This window comes from Amphiura filiformis, chromosome 20 (assembly GCF_039555335.1).
Source record: "Amphiura filiformis chromosome 20, Afil_fr2py, whole genome shotgun sequence".
Lineage (NCBI taxonomy): Eukaryota > Metazoa > Echinodermata > Ophiuroidea > Amphilepidida > Amphiuridae > Amphiura > Amphiura filiformis.
This window is the reverse complement of record NC_092647.1, coordinates 54824354-54847318: the sequence shown is the minus strand read 5'-3', so window position 1 is coordinate 54847318 and position 22965 is coordinate 54824354. Positions and strand designations below refer to the sequence as shown.

Sequence of the window (22965 nt, the reverse complement as noted above, 5' to 3'; positions counted from 1 at the left end):
ACAAATAATCTGGTATAAAGAACACAAGCAATTTGTCAAACAAAACAAGACTATTTGATTGACAGACAGAAAACAAATGAATAGTTACGATGCAAAAAATGATATACACCATCGGTGCCTTGTGTTTTTTTTATCAATATTGAAAATTTAATGCAAAGAAATATCATAAATGATTTCCAAAATATACGATGAATAGTTAAAATACATATAGACATTAAAAGAGCTAAGCACACAAAAATATTTAACAAAGATATGAATTAATTGCAATATTTAATACAGAACAAACACAAGGTAGCCATCGGATATATCACATTTTGCATCTTCAAATATGAACACATGCGATTAATCTACACCAAACATGAATTAAGTCATTTCTATACAGGAATATTTTATGGAAGAGAGGATTGGTAGGTAGAAGGTGATATAAGCGTTTATAGCTGTAAGTTTCAACCAGCAAAACTAAACCATTTTGATATAAATGTATTAATAAAACCAGCAAACACAAACAAAACTTCATCAATTTTGCAGATAAAACTTTGTTTGGTTAAATTTACCAGCCTCCACCAAAAAAAACAAAACAAAAAAACACCAATTCATCCCATTTATAACTATTATCTATTACCCTCCCCAGCAGTGTTTACTCAGAAGCAGATGGTGCCATTTTGGCCTGGTGAAAGTTAGATTTGGGCCCGGGATTGGGGCACAAAAATGTGCAATTCTGTATTACAATTAGTCAATTTGAGAATTTTAAAAGCAAAAATTGGGAAAAAATGTTTCTAGTTTGCACACCCAATTTTAAGAGTAAACACTGCTCCAGGTTCATCTGAGCTTTTCTATCCAATCTACTACTAAATCTACGCTGACCTGGCTTAATCTACTTATTACTAATGCTAAATAAAATGGATGTCAGACAAATAACATTGGCAAGGCTTGAAATTTTAACTGGGCCATTTGTTCAATAACTCAAAATAAAATATACTGATCGGAAACAGATTTCAGATGCCACTGACGCCTTGAGCCGCCTGAAATAGCAACAAAGTCTATGTTTTGCGAGAAAATGGGTAAAAAGTCTAAATTCCAGGCAAACACACTTTGCAGAAGCAAATCCCCGCTTTGAGATAAAAGGGTTACCATGTTCCTAAATCAACACTTGCTTTCTCCCTCTTTTTAAGAAACAATTTACCATCACTTTCACACTATGCACCCAGTCACACTAACCGCTTGTCTTCCAAGCCAAATTATCCATCAGTTATCCTCCATTTTAAACCCGACCGACCGAAAGTGAGCCCCCCTGGTTACGACATGATTTGCATATATGCCTAGTGACACACACACATCTGATGAGACTTAGTTACGCCTCGTTAAGTTGTGTTTTTACTCGCAAATCCCGAGAGAATCCAGTGACATGATATCAGTCTTGAGCTACCCGTGCACACCAGTAAAAACATTAAACCATCCTCTTCATTTCAAGGCATAATCCCAACCCCTACTTCCCACTCTCAATTGTGCAACATTATTCTGTGCTATCCTCAAATACATTTCACAAATTCCACAAAACTACATTAAGAGCTTGCCAGGTTCATAGGGTTCACAAAACAAAAGCTAAATGCAAACGCGGCTTATACATGTTTGCAACTCCAAAATGGAGGATTTGTCGTTTGTAATGAAACACTTGGGTCCTTAGTGACAGATTGGAGGTATTGAGGTTCTGCTTTTCCAAATAAGTCCCCCGTCTTATTACGTCTCACTGTTACTCTAAACCAATTACCCTGCATGGCAAACACAAAACGACGTAGCAAAAATAGCCTCATCTGCCATACACAGTTCTCTAACCCCCATAGGCTTCTACACATATAGAATGACCTTTGAATATATTGGGTACAAAAACTCATATTCAACAGCTTAAGGTCAAGGTTTGAGCTTGCTTTTCGAATGGAGGATATTGAATTATGTCATCAGGAGATGAGGTGATTTTGGCTAGTAACGCTGGCTGGTATGTGCAGTACTGCACTGATGATTTTTTTTCCTGCTTCTTCAAAAGATGGTCAACAACCGGGATAAACTGAACTAAGTGGTTGCTTAAAGTGATTTAAAGATGAATAACAGTTTAGAAAAAAATCCCCCCTGTGCAATATTAACTCCTATCGCTTAACTTTAAAGTTGGAATTTTTCTGACACTGTAATTTGAGTGTGAATGGATAAAAAAAACCAAAAAAACCTTGCAAGGTTAAATCTGCTTTCTGCATAGCAGGGTTATGTACCTGTATAAATTTGTTATGTATCAAACAGAGTACAGCTAGACGGATATTTACAAGTCATAGAAAGATGGACTTTATTTTTTCATTTTGAACTGTGAACAGATTTTGAGAATCACCTTGAGTATTACAATACCATTACATGAATAAGCAGTTTACTGCTGATGTCTAATATCTGTGTAACTATCTAATTACTGTGTAACTAGAGTAGTTCTTGTATTTGTAAGGATCAAATCAAACCTTATTTTCAATGACCATTGTTTCACTAGGATCCACAACATGTTCATCTATCAAGGCACAGTTCTTTAACCCCAATACATTTGCACATTCATTGAATGACCTTTGACAATTTGGGTACAAAAACTCATACTCTGAAACTTGAGGTCAAATTTTGCACTATGATTGTTTAATCATGGTTATTGAACTATGCCATTGGGATGAGGCCATTGTGGTCCATAGTGTTTACCCATCCATCTTTGTATGACTTGTCTATATCATTGAAGTTAGTTACACCATAGCATGCTTACAGGTACACACAGATATCAAAAACATGAGTCTAGTGTTTTCATTTGTTTTGATTAGTTAGTTTTGTCACATGACTTTTCACATATGCTAATTTTGGTCGTGTTAATTAATAATTACGCTCAGGTTAACAAAAGTCAGCTCGTTACAACATAGCACAATATTATCATTAATTTTTCCCCGTGCTTTCACAAATGCTCATCAATATTTCATGCATTCACACAGCACAGAGTTCAAGCACAATGAATATTTAACACAAAACGATATTTAACACAAAATAATTTCCTCATGTTTTTGTTTTTAATTTAAATTTTTTAGGGTTAGGGAGGTAATTGGGTGGGTATATGGGAAGTGGGTATTGATTATATCAACTAGGTATTGATAAATTGATTCAAGCAAAACAACGTCACTGTTGCCGAAAATCTATCTTGAGACTGTTCTTTCTGTTTTTTTATGGGAAAAAATACAAATATTGATTTACGGGAAGAAAAGGGTCTCAAAATGACTCCACAAAAAGGATGATTCTAGAATGACTAGAACAAGACTCAAATGGTATTTCCATGCATCAATGATGTGTTATTTTGCTTGGTATAGTAGCTAAGATTTGGCTACCCACCCATGGAATAGTGTTGGTGGTGTGGTGTTGCTCTATTGTTTCTTGGTGTGGATACCCTGCACCTACCTGGCCTCCGGCAAAGATGATAGGTGTGGCTGGTGGCTTGGGACGGTAGGGGATAGTGGCTCCTTTAGGGGGTGACTGTGTAAGAGATAAAAGCATTAGTACAAACTCAATCATCATCGTGGAATGATCGAAGACAGAAAAGATAAAGAGAAATTTGAGAAATATTGAGAAAGAAAACATTTCATTAAAATGCAAAATAACTCTTGATCAATGTTCAATAACTTTTTTTACAATTTTAGTTGACTAGGATATAAACTCGTCAACTCAGCAACATTTTCATTGTAACCCAAATAATTAGGTTTAAAATTAATCAAAACTGGTTTACTTCTCCATAACTTGGTTTAACCTGTAATTACAAGCAGTTACCATCTACATACTATAACCAAGTTAAATTGAACCTGTTTAATACTTTTGTTTCTTTTTGATAGTTACTTAACATTGTTTAGTACATCAAAACCAGTTTAATAAGTTGAACCAAGTTTACCTACCTTTTGCAGTACAGTAGATAGTTTTAGTTAAATTGTACCATAGTTTAATAAATTAAAATTGGTTTAATCTATCGATTGAACCTAGTTTACCTGTCTCTAAAATAACACAGAATACAGAGCTCATTATCAATTTTGTTTTAAATAAATTGCAACTGGTTTAATCCAGTTGACCTACCTCTAGCATAACACATCAGACAGTAGACAGTTTATGTTATGCTTTACCATGGTTTAATAAATTAAAACTGGTTTAATCAATCCTGTTTAATCCAGTTGACCTACCTCTAGCATAACACAGCATACATGGTAGACAGCCTTTGTTATTGCTTCGGGTGTACCTGAGATGGTGACTGCTCTTTCTGTTGAGCTTGGCAACATTTCACTAGCGACTTGTATTGCTGCTCCTGTTGTCTGTGGTCAAAACATAAAAAAATAAAATATTGGAATTGATGAGTTTCTCAGAATTTACTTTAGAAGAGTAAAAATTGACACAAATCCTATTCTTTTCTACTAGGATGGGCTATTCCATTTGATATCCATACACCCCATATGGAACACACAGCATATCTCCTACACAGGGGGTGTAGACTTCAAATGGAGTCACCTATTCAGGTAACCCCATTTGAAATTCACCCTCTCTGTGTGGGAGATTAAAGCAATGTCTTGTCTTCAATAGAGGATGTTTGGACTTTTTACTAGAATAGCCCAATTTGTATTATTTTTTGACTCCCTGATGCATGTATAACTGTGTGTGTACCATACCAATGTATAAAGGTCTACACGATTCATTACCCCCATCTCTGATAACTGACAAAACAAGTTGTGATATCAACAACTTTATATATACTTCCTAATCATATTTCATCATTACGGTCCATGTATGCATCACATATTCCCATCTCTACAAGCAATGCTATCCTCTTAACCCATTTGTTTTTACAACAAATCAATCAATCCTCCGGTCCAATGACCCGAGCTTATAAGCAAAGATAGCCGAAGCATCCTCCTTCTTATCGCAACCCGATATTTACTTAACACTGATAGTAAACCAAAGCTATAGTGTTTACAAAATAAAGTTCTCAAGCCGTGTGTAATTAATCTTGGATGGTCTTAATTTGTTATGACTCTCTAACAGCGCATTGTGCACTCCCACAGGCAGAAGGAAGAGTGCAATCGTTTAAAGAGCAAGAAGCCGCCATCTTAAGATGCTTAATTTTCAAATTTTTAATCTTTGAAGCTTAACCTATATTGGTTATCATCTGACCTTTAGACTTCACAATCCCCATTTTCATTCTTTCTTTAAGTTGCTCAATTTCATGGCATGCCATGGCACCACTGACAACTTCATCACTCCCAAAGCTTCTGAATTTTGCACCCAAATCAATTCTGAATTGATATTTCAACTTTGAGATACTATAAGAGTATCTGATATATGCAGTGATTGGGTTAAAAATCTGAATGGGGTCCACTCATTCAATAATATTATGGTTGAGCCTCCTGTGATATTGTGACCGCTAGCTTTGTGGCTAGCTTCCTTCAGGTACAAAGATGATGACTGGTACTTGAGATCTCTATGCAAATGTTTTTTCTATGCTTCAAGCAGTGATATAAAGCAAAATATATGCCCTGGAGTCTCCTTCCTTCCAGTAGGACTTTACCCAGCACATCCCTTACATGTGTCACAGTTCAACATTGATCGATCCGTAGGGTTGGGGATGAGAAATCTGATGACACGTCTTATGGGAGAATAGTAAAGTGTGCCAAATAAGCTTAATTTGGCATGTGTAATATAATCAATAGGGTTAGATGGATATCCTGTGGGATTCAATGTCACATGAACTGATCAAGAATTGTATTTATCTAAGCCTCCATAGGCATGTACTGGCATTTGTTTATTTATTTGGTTTTCAATTGGCTAATATTGAACTTGGATTTAAATTGTTGGAGAGCTTGCTGGAAAAGCGCAAGAGTTGAATACACAGTGAGCCCTGTCATATCCTGAGTAGCTCTACTAAGAGCCATGGCAAAACACCACAAGTCAACATGGTCAAGTAGCAATAGCCAGTCAAGTACCAAACTGCCTACCTTGCCCTTAAACTGACAGTACACACACCCAATGTATTATGGGAAGAATTCTTGCAAAGGATTCTGGGATTGGATGTATACATAGAAAATATCTTACACTTCCCACAATGCATTTCTTCCCTGTATTGATTTATTCTTTGCAACATCAGTCGATAGTGACAAGAAATACCTCAATTGCAAGATCATGATGAGCTCTGTTAATCCAGGTATTTTTTGTCACTAACGAATAGCAAATCAGTACGGGGAAGAAATGCATAGTGGGAAGTGTATGGAATCTTCTCTTAGATGTGTATAGATCTGAATTCATGGATAACTGTCATATCAGCATTGCATTTGTGATGATGAACCTTTCCATAAATTTGCATTCATGTCATTTTGTACATTAGTCCAAAACCATTAAACATTAGAGAGATGTATTTAAGATTAACCAACTCCATCTGCCTTGCCTAATGGGTCTCCTTTACCATGATTGATTCCTCTCCTAAACCCAGTACACGATGGAGAAAATATAGCACTACACCAGTGAAATCAAATGAGTTGGTGAACATACATTGCCCCAATTCAGTTGACATTAGCAAGAAGGAAATTAGAACCCTGCACAAATCAATTGAATTGCATTGCCTCCTTTTTTATTACCCAAAATACAACCAAACCTTCTAATCGTGTTCATTTCAAGCTGACAATCGAACAAATCGTAAATTGCAAGGAACAGAGTATATTGGATGTAATTTGACTTTAATTACAGAAAGGTATGAGAAACAAGTTTATTTACGACTTCTGACTTCCCAATTCAAAAAAATGGATTTAATTAAAATTTTAAATCAGCTCAATTAAGAATAATTATAATAAAATGGATGTTACCCTTGAACTTATTTATTTAAAAACTGAAAGTGCATTAATCCACAAATAATCCATTTTCTCCCCTTTTCTTTCAAAATTTGAGAGTGACCTGTATTTGACATTTTAATTAACAGAAATAAACTCAAAATAAAATTGCATAATTTGCTCACACTGGTTCTAAGAAATGCACCACTAAAAGGTCCATTATGAATGATTATGTTCAAACGCCACGATATGAAAACATGACGCTGCGTTAACGACGCAGGCTAGGTGGTAATTGATGCAACTCACTCATTATCTTTACTCTCAATTGGGCTATTCCAGTTGAAATCCATACACCCCCTATGGAAAACATGACCTTAATATCCCACACAGGGAGTGTAGATTTTAAATGGAATCACCCATTCAGGTAACCCCATTTAAAATTCACACTCCCTGTGTGGAAGATTAAGGTCATGTCTTCCATAGGGGGTGTATGGTTTTCAATTGGAACAGCCCAATATTGATACCCGTCACATCATCAAATATTAAAATGTTTCAAGGTTGAACATTTACATAATGTTAACTGTTATATGTCACTTCTGTCTAGCAAATTGTGAATTTATACGGGAAAAGCATAGCTGGCTGAAATGTGGGGTGGACTTTATTTACGATGCCATTGCTGATTTGTTGACATCTATAAATGTCACTTTGTATTTCAAGATGATACATAAATTGCTACTCAGATAATTACCTGCTGAATTTATGATTCACCTATACTAATCTTAAGGAGTTGATTTACCTACAAAAAGGTCATTGAACCCACTAAAAATCAATTTAGCACCCTCTTCTAAAAAACTAGCAGCCCCTTTGATTGATGGTCTGTATTAGTTCAATCAAATTTAATTATGTCTCACTCTAACACAAGCACACACGCACAGTCAAAATGGCCGACACGCTTGACTACCGTCGTCGGTGGTGGAGAAGAGCTTACTCATAAGCATACTGCAGGAGTTGAATGAATAGAGAACTGCTATGCACGGCTTTATTTAGCTCATCGTCTGCGTGAATACCGAGGATAGGAAAAAAAATGTCTCGTTTCTATTCTATAGGTGAACTCGGGCATAAAACTGCTATCCTTTCATTCCTTTGTGATGAAGTGTAGCGAGTCAATGCTTTATCAATAGCCATGTTTGTGCTCACACATTGAATTGATCTAAATCTGTTCAGTTTTACATAATAAGACTCAAACAGAAACAAGAAATGAACAATAGAGGTGGTTTATTTATGAACGAGAACTGTGAAGTGAAGTATTTATATATATATAATGTCAAGTGTCATATTGAAAGTGCAAATAGGCGCATACAATGGCTAGGATTGATGTTGAATAGGGACAAGTTAATTATTTTGTAATCACGAGCAGTGTTTGTTTAGTTTACCGACATGTGACAGCAATCAGGCCCATGAATTATAAATATTTTGAAAATAAGAACACCGCAGACAAGATTAATTTACAATGTTCTTTAAAGATGTCACGTACATAGCATATTTATCTTATTTCAAATGTACTTGCGTACAAAAAAAACTTTCGGCGCATAATCAAATGCTCCTATTTCGTTCTTGGTAATCTGAGGTTTGATGCTTCCAATGCCAAAACTTTAAATCCTGGATCCACCCAAAAATGGACAAACCCCAGTAAAAGCACCAAAATAGAGCCAAAATGCCAAAAATTTTGATAAACATACTCAAAATCAAGAACTTTCTGTGAAATTTGTCTAAATATAGGCTCTAAAAATCAATTATAGAGTGGGTAAAGGCCTGCTTTTGGCCAGAATGCAGATTTTTCTTGAAAAGGTCTGCATTTGGAAAATCCACAATTCCACAAAAAAATCCTGACAACAGCCTGCCCTGATGACTTTCAGTTGGACAAGGGCCTGGGACAAGGGTTGAGTGTTATTTCTCTCTGTCTTTTCCAAGTTTATTTGAATCACACAACTTAATTTATTTGTCAAGGACCATTATGAAGTTCCTTTTTCCTTTCTCTCACTAAGTCACCCTTCCGTGTGAAAATAAGGTCAGATTTTTAGTTCCTGGATGTTTTGTGTTTCAAGGGAATAGGCTTCTTTCGCACAAATGATGGAAATGTCATCATTTATTAATTTGTTCAAATTTTTTCAATCATTTTATTATTTATCACTTGTCTGCGTTCAAATAAAATATCTCAAAATGTTCAAAAATGATCAAATTATTGAGTACAGATGTAGACGTCCACCATTTTGCCACCTATCCCATGATGCATACTCCGTACTCACCTCTCTCATATCTTTTATTTTTGAGCCTCCTTTGCCAATTAATGAGCCACATTGACTGGCCGGTACCACTAATCGCAGGGTGACTGGCGGCTTAAGGCGTCGTCTGTGTTGCCATTGCTGTTGAATTATCCTGGATTAAAAGAGTAAATAAAACAAGAAATGAAGGATTTAATTAAGAGAATTCTTGTCATTAATTACCTTTGTGCAATAATTAACGTGGAAGAGGATGAAGTATGTGAAGTCAAAGTGTACTATATTTTGATACGATTACAGACACCGATTCCGGTATAACTAATTGGGAAACGTGGCTGTTTTGATTGCGTATTAGTATTATGTGGTGTCTGTACGAGGATTAAATAGGATGAATGACCAAGGATGCAGTTGAGTCTTCATCCTAACCCTTGACATACATACATCACCTGATTGATAAATGCTTAAAGAGACATGCGAATGACACTTTCTTGGTCAAAGAATGAAATGCCTTTATTTCATGACCCAATGCAATCCGCCAATCAGAACCCTACTTAGATATTTGGACACTTGCATTCTAGATTAATAAATAAATGTAAAATTTTGACATGGAAAGCATAATTTTTGCATGAGGTGATAACGGTGATCACTTCATTCAAAGGCTATTCTATCTTGCAAGTGACTGGGAAAAATTGCAAAATCAAGGTCAAGGTAGCAAGTGATGAAAATACTGATTTATGAATCATCACATTCTTTATTTTTATAAATTCTTTGTTGCACCTGCAAAAAAAATTCAGACTTTTTTCCCTGCTTTCCCTTTGTAGCTTTTGATATTAAATTGGAAAACATGACAGATATCATAAAGCAGTTGAGATTATTAGTTGCTATATATTCACATTATGAATATAAGGAACATATATCCATATCAAAATCAAGCGTATTTATACAATTACACAAAATCAGCACTTGAACCAATCCGTTATTATTACTTGATTCCCAAAAGCTTAACATACACAAAGATATTTTGATGTCGTCTGCTAAGCATATTTTTACCAATATTTCCATAAACCCACAGAGACCAAGCTATTTGATAATAACCTTTAACAGAATAATTCAGTCTTTTATTAAAACCAATTTTACAATATTGCTTTGATATAATGAACACATTACAAAATGTGATGTTTTATACATGTTCCTGAATATTACATACAAATCAATGTGTCAATACCAATGCATAGCTGGCAAAAAAAAAAAGCAGTTTAATTTGTGACAAAGTCTCTACGGACTCATCCAAAACAACAACAATATGAGTTCCCGCACAGCAGCAAATCAAAATATTTTCACACAGAGGAAGATGCTGTTTGACATCCCTCAGGCTCATCTCAACCATCCCACACTGGCTTCATGGCAACCAACAAAGTATAAACAAAAAAAAAAATATTCTCTGCTCATATTGTAAAAGCAACATTGAGACAACCAACTATCTTTTTTTTTTTGTGTGATATATTCTGTCGCTGACATTCTTGTAAATTCCGTAAGGCACAAGCGGTTTATCTATTCTTATCGTTTGCTCGGCTTCTTTTCAACTCCACCAAAAATTGATATACATCATGTCATGTGTCACTTGGAATACATGCATATAACATGTACCGAATTTAAATTGGACTCTACTTGGAAAATTACATGTTTAATGCAAGCAGCGTGTGTTATGCAACATTAAATTTCAAAATTTTGAGATCAGGTTAGGTTTCACCTTGCAAAAATCAAAATGCCACAATTGATTTTTTAAAGGAAATTCACAGCAGTGAGTCTGAAAGTCTCTGTGTGTTTATTTAAGCAAGAAAGCTACTGAAGTCAGAGGAACTAGATTACAAGTCAAATATGGACTCTTGTTTCCCCTTTATATACAATATGTGACAAATATGCATTGCTTTTTTGCTTCATCAGTAAATTAAAGCACCTAGATGATCTAGTTTGATCTCTGCTACGATGATAATTTTGTAGCTAAAAATCTGTGTGCATTTGCCTAAAAGGATGTACATATGATGACCCGAATCTAGATTGATTCACTGCAATGTAATCTATAACATCTGGACTTTCCGGGGGGGGTGTACATAGTACAAATGACCATACGGGGACGTGCCGCTAATATGGGTAGCATTTTCGGCCTTTTGGTATATCAATGACCCCTTTTTCTAAGCCAATTTTTGTATATGAATGGGTCCTTTTTTCCAAAATTTGTCATTTTTTTTCTCGAAAAATAGCCCAATTTTGCCTCAATCTAGCCAAAATCTCGAAATTTTCCAAAAAAAATTGGCAAAATTTGTAAAAACTAAGACAATTTGGGTTAAATTTGGTCAAAAATTTTGACTTTCTTGAAAAATTGGTATATTTATGGGTCCACTTTCAAATTCTCAGCGCACGTCCCTACCAAAATCAAACTTGAGTACCCATATATTAACCAAACTAAGCTTAATGTAAGCTTATTTATTTTTCTGATCGCTTTTACATAAATTTTGACACAAATATATGCCTGCAAGAACATAAAAGCGATCCCACCGCATTTCAATAAGAAGTAAAAATGTGAATGTCGTGAAAAATATCCACATGAAGACAAAATGTCACAATCGCTACCAAGCTAAATTCCCGCCAAACAAGCAGACCTAGGAAGAAAAGGGGCAAAGAAAAATGAACCATGCAAAAAAGGATTTCACTATGTTTTCTTTTATAGGAAACCGCAGCACCACAAATGCATTTGATAAGATTCCGTTCATATATATCGTCTGTAGACACTGCGTCGATATTATCAATCATAATCGTGTTATGTCCAGATGAGAGGCCTAACGTCCTGTCAGTAATGAAATTTCACCAAACTTGTTTTAATATAAATCCTGCAATTATGGCTAGAAAAGCCTGGAAAGATGACTGAGAGCATGCAGTAGGCGATTATGGATGAGTCAATTTGAAGACGACCTTTACAAAATGACGACAAACCATTTGATATTTTGGTTATTGATTGTATTCATCCCAGACTGACTTCACTTAAGTGAATTGACTGGGTTACAGGGTGGCCCAATATTAAAGCTACATGGTCAAATCGGTGGCCCCATCCTCACTTTTCCTCCATGCAGTAGCAGCAGTGGATTATCACCGACCATTTCAAATCACTAGGATCCATAACATGCTCATCTATCAAGGCACAGTTCTTTAACCCAAATACATTTGCACATTCATTGAATGACCTTTGAAAATTTGGGTACAAAAACTCATACTCTGAAACTTGAGGTCAAATTTTGCACTATGATTGTTTAATTGAGCTTATTGAACTATGCCATTGGCATGAGGCCATTGTAGTCCATAGTGAATACAGACTGGGAACCATTTTATTAGCCGAATGTTTTGTAACATGTTGATAATTTATGGATCTTTTCTTTATTTGCATGATTTCAAATGAGTTCTATATCTGTCACTGATTAATTCAGCAATTGTTTTCTTACAAGGGAAAATGCAGACTAAATATAAACAGGGATTTAAAATGCACTGTGTTGATAGCATTTATATGCAATGCTACAATATTTTTTGAGGTAAATCTAAGCAAACTACCTCCTCCAACCATGCATTTGCGGTTTAACCCCTGAGCACTACCTGCCGATCTAACATTGCTTCTGATTGGTCAATTACATTATATCTTCACTTTAATCACCAATCAGAATGGAGCTTTGCAAACAATTCGCCCCAATTTTTTTTGCGAGGTTAAATTATTCTAACAATATTGCTGATTGGTCCAATTGATAATGCAAACTTCTTTTTGGCCAATCGGCAGATAGTTCTCATAGGGTTAAAAAAACAGTAGCTATTGCTGTAATAGAGTTACTGCTAAATCAAGCCTCTACACTTATGCACAAAAACACAGAAATGTTCCCATCCCCAGTTTAGTGGCCGTTCGTGCACGGCAAATGGTACAACTTATCAAATTATGAAGAAAAGTATCGATTGCAAGGGCCCTGAAACAATCCCCACAAAGTAAGTATTTTCAAGGTTTTTATATATTGAATATGAGAGTGTACATGGGAGGAAGAAGAGGCAAGCTTCATTGTTTAATATCGTTGAGTGGCATGCACCTGTGTCATTGGCAGCTATATCCGCCTCTAGGCCCACTATCTCCATACTGCTTATCCTGGACGGAAGATGCTGTGGCGATGTAAGCGCTTACAGAGGATGGTCAATCAATTTCTTATTATCTTTGTGGCTTTTATATAACTACTAACCAAATTATGTTTCTTTCTCGTATAAGCCTACGCATTTTTGTTTAAAAAGACTGCATTCTATTTGGTCTAAATGTCTACATACAATGGATGAATGTTGGAGTGAAATGGATCGCGTTCATGCTAGGTTTCCTTTCCAAGCATGAATATACTAATGCTTTACATTTAGCTTGGTAAACAACTAGCTTGAAGCAAGAGGTATACTTAAAATCTCCACATGAAAATCAAAATGTGGTAACACTCTCATGCGTTTCACAGCTGAAATCATGTCCTCATACGAACTTTAAATAATTAAACTAATCACACATAAGTAATTTACTTCCCACCTCATGGTGCAATAGAAAACAAGGCTGCCAAATTTGACAACTATGATTTGCTAAATCTAAGGCTCCAAGTGCAGTGAATATAAAAAACCTCAAACAGCCTCACTGATCTGAAACATCCAGCCGACCAAGCAAAGCAGAGAGATTGGCTTTTCCCCTCCGTTTTGTGAAAACCCCGCCATTTTAAATCTCCCCATCTCCCGATAAGCAGGTGGTCATTAATTGATGAGTTCTCTCGTGCCGAAAAAACTGATAACCCTAGCGGGCAGTCAAACAAGAAAATGTTGCCGTTCAGCTTAGTGGGGAATCGTACACCTGGACACTGAAAGCATTCATAAAAGATGTACCTTGAGGGGGCAAAGTTACAAAAACATTGTCCTCCTACCCGCGCATGCAAATCTGTCTTTAACAAGATGAAGCTACATTCCATCATTACAAGAAATACGGAAATGTCTTTGAAATTGGCTTCAATTGGTGTTTTGACACGATACATGGGATTTGCTCTGCAAACAACATGATTCATCTTTGATTAGATACTTCATAAAGCTGGCTGGCGGGTCATGACACTATGTATTGCAGTCTGACGAAATATTATCAAGACGTCTGTATTCTGACAAAACTTATACTCAATGATGGCTTAGAACAATTTTTCCAACGGCTCTGGCTTCTTCAAGGCAAAAATATTTATTTAGGATTTTCCCTCTAGTTTTGCGTGGCCGGTCTATGTACAGTGGTTCTAAAAAAGCTGTTCAAAAAAACCCTTGCTTAATAAAGGTGCCGAAAAGAGCAGTTTAAAGTAAACTTGGTCCTTGTCTATTAAACATACAATGGCTCTGAAAAGAGCTGTTTACAGCACAAAGTTAATATCCAATCAAGTAGTACTAACCTCTTCCAATTTTTTTGTTATAAGTGTGAATGCTGTGTGTATTGACTCCGGTGAGCCAGTGATTGTGACGATTCTCTCCTGACATGCTCCGTCTGATATGTTGATTCTTGCACCACTCTGTAGGACACAAAAAAAAAGAATTACATTAATAAATAAGATATATTTAGTGGTTATATACCATTAAAAAACATCAGGCCCGTATGCTAGCAAATTGTGACATTTTGGGACTTTTTGAATACTTTTGCAAATGGGGGTGCATCCCCCTGAGTATGGGCCTGGAAAACATCCAAATTCACCAAAGTAACTAGATCATCATCATATAAAGGATTGGTGAGCTATGCAAAACATCAATGCAAACATGTATTCTCACAATTTTGGATTTCATGTTGGATGATGCTTTCTAAAATGTGGCATGATTCATTCCTTGTGTAGAAACTGTTAGTAGCCTCATCATCATCATTGCCCTCTGGGAATGAGGCTGCTACCACACCAGTTTCCATAGAACTATGAACAATTGAGATTTTTAGATTGCCAGTAACCAACATGGCAACAGTTAAAATTATATGACATCTGAATGTGCTTGCACCAAGAATTTTACTGCATTTTATATATAGCTAAATATCAGATATGAGTGGCGACTGTGTTTTTGGTCAATAAATAGAATGCTACATTTCTAAAATAAAATCTCATTAACTAAAATTTAACTGTTATGTTTCGCACTGAGAATGTGTTACTTTAATTTACTTGCTACACCCACAATATCCTATTCACTATGTCAGATCACATGTCAGATGCATGCACATGAAACAGCTGCAAAATTCTGAAGCCATTGATTAGAAGAAACAATCAGAAAATGTCTTCTTGACCTTGACTCTATAAGCAAATTAATGTGTCCTTTTGTAAGGTCGTACAAATGTTCATCTAAAGGATGTCATCTGGTACAACATATACTCTTGACCAGCAGTTTGCAGTCAAGCCTTAGTATATCATACATGGATCAATGACACAAGTCATATCCTAGTGGAAGCCAAAGAAACTGCCTTTCCTGTTAACTGCATGCACAGCTGCATGTGAAGAGTAATAATGTGGGTAAGGGTGTATGCATGAGATCTCATCTGGTACCTCATGTAATGGCCCAACTGCAAATGATGAAGTCATTGAATGGAGGAAGGCAAAAGAAACTGTCTTCCCTATTGACCTTGAATATGAGTGATTATGTTATGATTGTCAGTCAAGGCTGCACCTCAGCTGTAACATGTGGAGTCCAAGACAGAGGGAAGCCAAAAGCACTCTTTGACCTTGAATAGGAATGATGATTTATGTTTGTCAGTCAAGGATGTACAAATAGGTTGTATATAATTATGTAGAAGTCATTGACTGGAGGAAAGTAAAAGTTAGTCTTTCTCATTGACATTGGTAATTGATGGAGATGCTGCTGCATGAGTGCCATTCAAGGTTGTACATTTGAGATGCCATCTGGCACTTCTTACATCCATGGACCAGCTGTAAATATTGCTGAGGTCATTGGTTCAGGAAGCCAAAAGAAAAAGTCTTTAGTTGACCTTGAAGAGGTACGATACATTATGATTGCCAGGCAAGATTGCATGATCAAGTGATAGCAAGTGATTTAATACACATACAATGAACCTGTTACAGTGTTTAGACTTCTATGAATACTGGCTTCAATAGAGACAAAACAATTTACATAGGCCTACAATGTATGCAGATACAACCTGACAACATCGCATTAATAACCAATTCTACTACCTGTTTTGACACATTAGCGAATAAACTGATGGTCATTAACTTTCAAGTGAATTCATCAAACACACTTGTTGCATATTGTATGTAAGCCTTCGCCACATTGATGATCACTCACATTCTATTAAGTATTCTAGGAGCAGACAGGATTTCTGGCAACATCACTGACAAAAACACCTGTTGCTATGTACATCTTCAATGCAATACCAATCTCCTCTGAGTTTATACATCTTTAATAAGAATATCTATCTCCTAAAAGTTCAAGGCAAATGAGCAAGGAGGAACAGACAAATGCCTTCCATCTTGCATTCATCATACGTTTTTCCTTTTTCCCTTGTGATAGCCAAGAAAAGAATCAATTCACATCCTTGAATGAGAATTCAACTTGAACCTGGTTTATGTATGCCTACACATGTAGAATCACTGAAGTCTGATTTGTGTTGAAATTCACAAGGCTTTTTCAAATCAAATTTTCAAATCAAATAAGAGAAATATGATTTCCACATGGACATCAGACAAATCATGTATCATGTTAACAAAAAACATCTTGGACAAAAATCCTGGACATGGACCGTGACGGTTTCCTATTTCCTACAGGATAATCCGTGAAAATTCATGGAAAACTTCCATCTTTGCTTTCAAATTTTCTATACAGTAATGGTACAAATTAATCTACTATTATATCATTAAGGTTGACCTTTTCAAACTTTGAGAAGAATAAATTGCACACAAAAAATTCCAATTACATGAATTTGAGAATTAAATCAAATTCAGTTTTAATTGAACATTCTGAGCTTGCTTTTTAATCAATTTCAAACTCAATTCCAGGTGCACTTTTAATGCACGCACCAAATGTCAGCAAAATAATCTACTTCCCACTTGTATGATCATCAATAGGAGTCACACACCCACAGACATACGCATTCATACACCCACAAAATAATTGCTAGCTTGGCTAATGTAAGTGAAGAGTTCAGTTTTCTCGATTTAAGATATACGCATATGTAACACATCAAATATAGAACATAATAAGAAAATATGTGGTGTTATTGATCATAGTTTCAAAATTATACACTGGATTTGAAGCTGGAATTGTGGGGCAGAGATGTTGGTGGCCTTAACGCAAAAAGTTAGAAAATGACGTATATCGCATTTTCATTCTTCTAATCTGGGCATTAATTTCAAGAATTCAGAATTTAATGTTAATTTTAACTGGTCAACATGCAGCAAACTGATAAATGTGCAGGTATTTAAATATCTGTGCCGAGCCCCTCGCAAAATCCTCAAAATTAAAAACATCGCAAACCCCCCTAGTTTTACAGTACTGGGCTCCTGTTGCATTAACGGATCAATAATGATCAAATATAGCATAAAATGGATGCAATTGCCATGTAAACACTAGACATCCATCGGATCTGACATTTATAACACTACCATTTATAACACTGCTCTTCATACTTTGTCCAAGAATAGATACATGTAGTATGCCATAAGTGATGCTGGCTATACATACACCATTTGTGTCTTCAATACGACTGCTCAGTGCCATAAGTGGGTAAGTGCAATAGCTGCCATGTGTAGCTGGCATGTGTAGATGAGTATATACTGGTACTGTGTGTAAATTGCCAACTATTCACAGGGAAGCTATTGCACTTTCACTTTTGGCACTTGCTCTCAAGATTCACAGTTCTTTATGTTATGGATGGTGTAATACACATTTTATTTGGTAGCCATTTTGAGTGAGAAGTACTATATGATATATCTCTATAAGTTTATTGTGTGGAGAGTGTTTCAGATATGGGCTAAAAATATATGTATCCTTTTGATCAAAATTTTTCAGCATCATCAAGCTTTCTGATATTTCAATGTAATCTTTCAATGGTACACTTCTTGAAAATATTGTGTGCATTATTTCATTGTCCTGTCCAATACAGAAATTTAATTTGTTGCAATAAATGTTTCATCATCTCATTATGATATAAAGTTGGATCAAATGAGCCCATATTTATTGGTAAGCTATGACTTTTAAATAAATAGTCTCGACCAATATTATAAAACTCATCGCGAGCCCAATAAATATTGGACGTAAAGCATCCAATTTGAATATCATGTTTTGGATCCAATATTTTCAGACACTTGGATTCATCAAACAATCGTAATAATATCAATAAAGAATCACATGATTGGTTTAAAACATCAATTATCATCTGTCACATTCAGAGATAACCTTGCCACTGATTAATTTGATAACCAGGCAGGTTTGGTTCACCCCAGAAGAACTGCTCTGGCAGGTCTTCCTCTTTAAAATTGGGAGATTTGGTCATGATATTTGGCAAAACGGTTTGAGCAACTGTCAGCGGGTAAGAGAGCCATCTTACCTATTCCTCCACATGAGCCTGACCTTAATGTTGATCATTTGGTGCATAATATGTATCAAAATGTATGCATGTAGATCATTTTCGATCCAAGCAAATAATATCCAACAGGGTGAACATCCCTAAAATGACACTGATATTAAGTTCACTTATATTCATAGCATATTACAGCTGGAAAGCTTAACCCAAATTTTATGTCTGCCTCTATCAAATTTGCATGCTATGGTATTGGTTTCATACATTGATGCTTTACTGGGCTTTATTATCTAGGGGATGAAACCCTTGATGAATGCCATCTGTATTTGCCTATATTAATATGCATAATATCATTAAACTATAATAATAATTGAGCATATCTTGGTAAATATATTGACATTAATCAGTATTATCATTTCTCAGCCGTTATTTTGTGGTAATATTTTTTGATAAAAAATGTGCATAAATTTATAAGTGGTGTGGAAGTTATGGAACAAAATCAGTAATATTATACTACTGCACCAATCAAGTTCAACACAGTTATGAGCATTTCCTTCAAAACAACTGCCGGTTTTAAACATGGTATATGTTACAGGAAAAACATTCCAGGTTCTGCTATATGTCTTCTATGTGAGAACCCATTTTTGATCAAATATGGGCATTTAGTAGTTTGAAATATGAGAAAATGTGATATTATTACACACCCCTTTTGTCCTTAATTTGATCACTATTAACCCTGTTATGATAACTCATCATCTCTACTTTTCTACTTTATTAAATTACTTCCTTTCATCAACATTCTACATAGAAATAAATCTAGTGCAATTTGAGACTTGTACAAATTTATGTCAAAACATTGATATAAACCATCAGTCTTGACACCAGCTGAGAGTTGGTGGAGCTGAGGCTCTCATCATCTATCCATGCATACATTGGCCGTATGTTCTCATCTCATGTCACCATTATCTACTTGTCCTCTGGATCATTCTTGTCCATATTACATGGCAAATATGAGAAGACAAAACAATTAGTCGCTAATTTGTTGGCTGTGTTACCAGCAATGTAACCTATACAGCTGACTGGATTTAGTTATGATGACTCTACCAGATGCAAGCTACTGAATTCAAATAGTCATTATCAAGTTCCATCATAACAATTTCACTAGAAAAGATGTGGGTTATGGGATCTTGTTGGTTACCGCCTAGTGGGTAGGTCTTCCCTCCTTCATTCGTTTACTATGAGGTGAAAGGTTGGCTGACGATGGGTGGGAGGGGTCAGTACACAACATGAAAGAAGTTATTTTGTTTTTACTTTCTGATTCAAGTATTCGCATTTCACAGTATTCATCTGATGGCATTAGAGTCAACAAATATCACAAGCAGATAGAAAATGCATGTAATAGACCTATATTTTGCAATACTTGGTTCATTTTTGGTTTTGAAGGACTATAAGGCCCCTGGCAATTAATCTTGAGTTTCCAGTCACATAATTTCTAAAAACAAGTGAGGTAACTTTTTCATTATTTTTGTGACTTTCATTATATGGCTAAACGCCGGTGTAAAATGCATTGTTTTTTACCGCTCAAGCCCAAGTGAGATTTAAAAGTATACTAAAAAGATTCTGCAAGTTTGGTAGCAAAATAGATGCTTTGATTTTGATTTTTCCATTAAAAATGCACAGATATTCATTTTTTTTTTTTTTTATTACCAGTTTTTATTGTTATTTTTGGAAAATCATAATAATGAATTGAAGTGAGGGTCAGAAAATGAAGTGAGGGCAGGTGACGGGAAACTCAATATTGACTTTCATTGGCCTAATGTTAAATTAACCCTCTCCATGCAGGTTTTGACTGCAGACTACAAATTTGAAAACAATTAAAAAAGAAAAATCAAAATTTTCAGAATTGTACATTATCACAGCCATATTTGGCATCAGCATGAAAAATGCATTACAATAGTACAAACAAGCCTACTATTGGTTCAATGGTTCTTGAGATAGCTCTTGATAATTTGAGAAAATATCTCAAAACTTAAAACTTATTGAAGCCTACGGCTAGAACGCATCTAGACACTGATTGGGTGTGTCATTAATTTATTCTCAGTATTATACAAAATGTTTGTAATCAATGATTTTATTTCCAAAGCTGGGTTGAATAAAACATCTCATCCTGTTTTTTCAGTTTTGCCTGCCAATATAATTCCTCTCAAACCTATCAAACTAAATCTACAATGAGTCTCTTTTTTCTTTATATCATAATATCTGAGTTTTTTGTTATCGTTATTTCCAATTTCTGTTTATAATGGATCTTTTCATGTCTTAAGCATTATTCATAATTTTGAATGTCTCATTGAAAAATACCTGTTTTGATGGACTGAATATTCAATTCATAAAAACAGCTATGGCAAGGAATGCATTTATACACCACAATACCTATTAGATGATTAACAATTCGACTAGTGAAATATTTACAGCTTAAAGGTGCTAAAATTTTGCCAATTTATTGTCATTGCAGCATAATTTACAACTGGGCAAATTTCTCGCCTGATTACACATCCACCAAATGGAAAATAAGTACCTGAAATAGGCACTCCAAATCTACTGACCTTTACAGCTCCGTTTCACAATTATGCTTTTAAAATATTGTCCTCCGTATTCAAATTTCAATAAAAGGGGAAAGTGTAATGGCGATTGAAATTTCAATAGCCTCTGTTCTATTAAACGACCAGACCCGACTTTTTAATCCTTTGTATGAGCATGTGGTGAGCAAATCTATGTAAAGGCAAATCATTCATATTTTCCCTATTTTCAAACTCTTCTTAAATTTTAAAAATTAACATGGAGGACATTGATAAAGGACAAACATATAGGCCTACCAAGTAGTCTGCAGTTCTTGAGACAACCAGTTATATTGGGGATGTTAGGAGTCAAAACATTCTGTGAAATTTGTAGCCTATATTATGTACATTCAAGACACTTGCATGGAATTATTGCTTCAGTCTGAAGCAAGCAATTTGGTTTTATGATAAGGATAATGAACTGAGTGCAATGCATTCGTCAAGATAATCAAGATTGCGCGCCGTGGAGTTATTGCATTTAGCTTGAGAGCCGATAGGCTCGAAAGCTAAATGCAATAACTCCATGGCAAGTGCAATTATCTTGACGAATGCATTTGCACGAGTACATTATCCGTCATACACTTTGAGTGTAGGCCTATTAAAACAATAGGCAATATTAATTGCTGCATTCATTATATTAGTTTTAATATTAGGAAAATATCTTACATTTTAAAAACACCGTCAGGACATTGACCAGCTACGTAGCATTTAACTGGTAAAGAAAATCAATCCCTGTAATCAATGGTATCGATTGCGCCATACGTCATACTTAGGTAACTTATTCACGCATGGTTTAATTGACTTGACTTTATGTTGTGATCATTTAATATCGTGGTTTCAACACAGAGAGCACTGAACCAGTTGGAAACGATCGATTTTAGATGTCAGACTAGTACTACGGTGAATATCAACTGGACTTTATAGCTCTATAATTTGAACTACTTATATTAAAACACACGACATTGGGATTTAACAATTTGTTCAGTATTATCATAGGCCTTCAAACACATGTGTTTGAAGGCCTATGGTATAAAGCATGCTCATGATATTATGCGCTAGTGTGTGTTTCCCGGGCCCGGCTATGTTATTTTAGATATAGGCCTACATGTATTTCATTTGTAAAATGCTGAATATTTTGCAATGGTGTCATCGTGTATAATTATGATCCACCTGTTTTTGGCCCTTTTTAATTAATAGAAGCTCGATTATTCTCATTTGATGTTTGATTTATTTGAGGTCATTAATCATAATTTATGACAATGATATTTGCAAGGGTGCAACTCTACTAGTCTTATTACAAGACTGCCCTATCCCAACCCTAAACCCTAATCCTAAACTCCGTAAACGAGGACTGGACTCAAGTCTAGCGAGTTGCACCTTATTCGGTAATTGTACACTATTATAGAACACCGTTTGTAACTATACCATTTTAACACCACAGAATGTATATTCGTACTTTTTTGTTGGTATATATATCGAACAGACAATTATATAGTTATGTGATCTCTGTGTCTAAAGCGCCACCTAACTCTACTTTATGGTTATGTGAAAGTAGTATTTCTAGTATTTGAGCGTGCACGTATTATCTAGAATCTATTGTTTAACGTGCAGGTTTTAGATAATGCATTGTTTAG

The 22965-nt window shown here is 35.4% G+C and overlaps 1 protein-coding gene across 1 annotated transcript in view; it reads right to left on the bottom strand.

The window, feature by feature from the left end:
* The window catches only part of LOC140142043 (poly(rC)-binding protein 2-like), a gene marked incomplete in the record, with an annotated part of 328359 nt that overhangs the window by 39690 nt on the left and 265704 nt on the right, over positions 1–22965 (bottom strand). Inside the window, 5 exon segments of the mRNA XM_072163966.1 lie at positions 3394–3534; positions 4227–4355; positions 9161–9254; positions 9256–9290; positions 14605–14721. Coding sequence (XP_072020067.1) covers positions 3394–3534; positions 4227–4355; positions 9161–9254; positions 9256–9290; positions 14605–14721 — 516 coding nt within the window.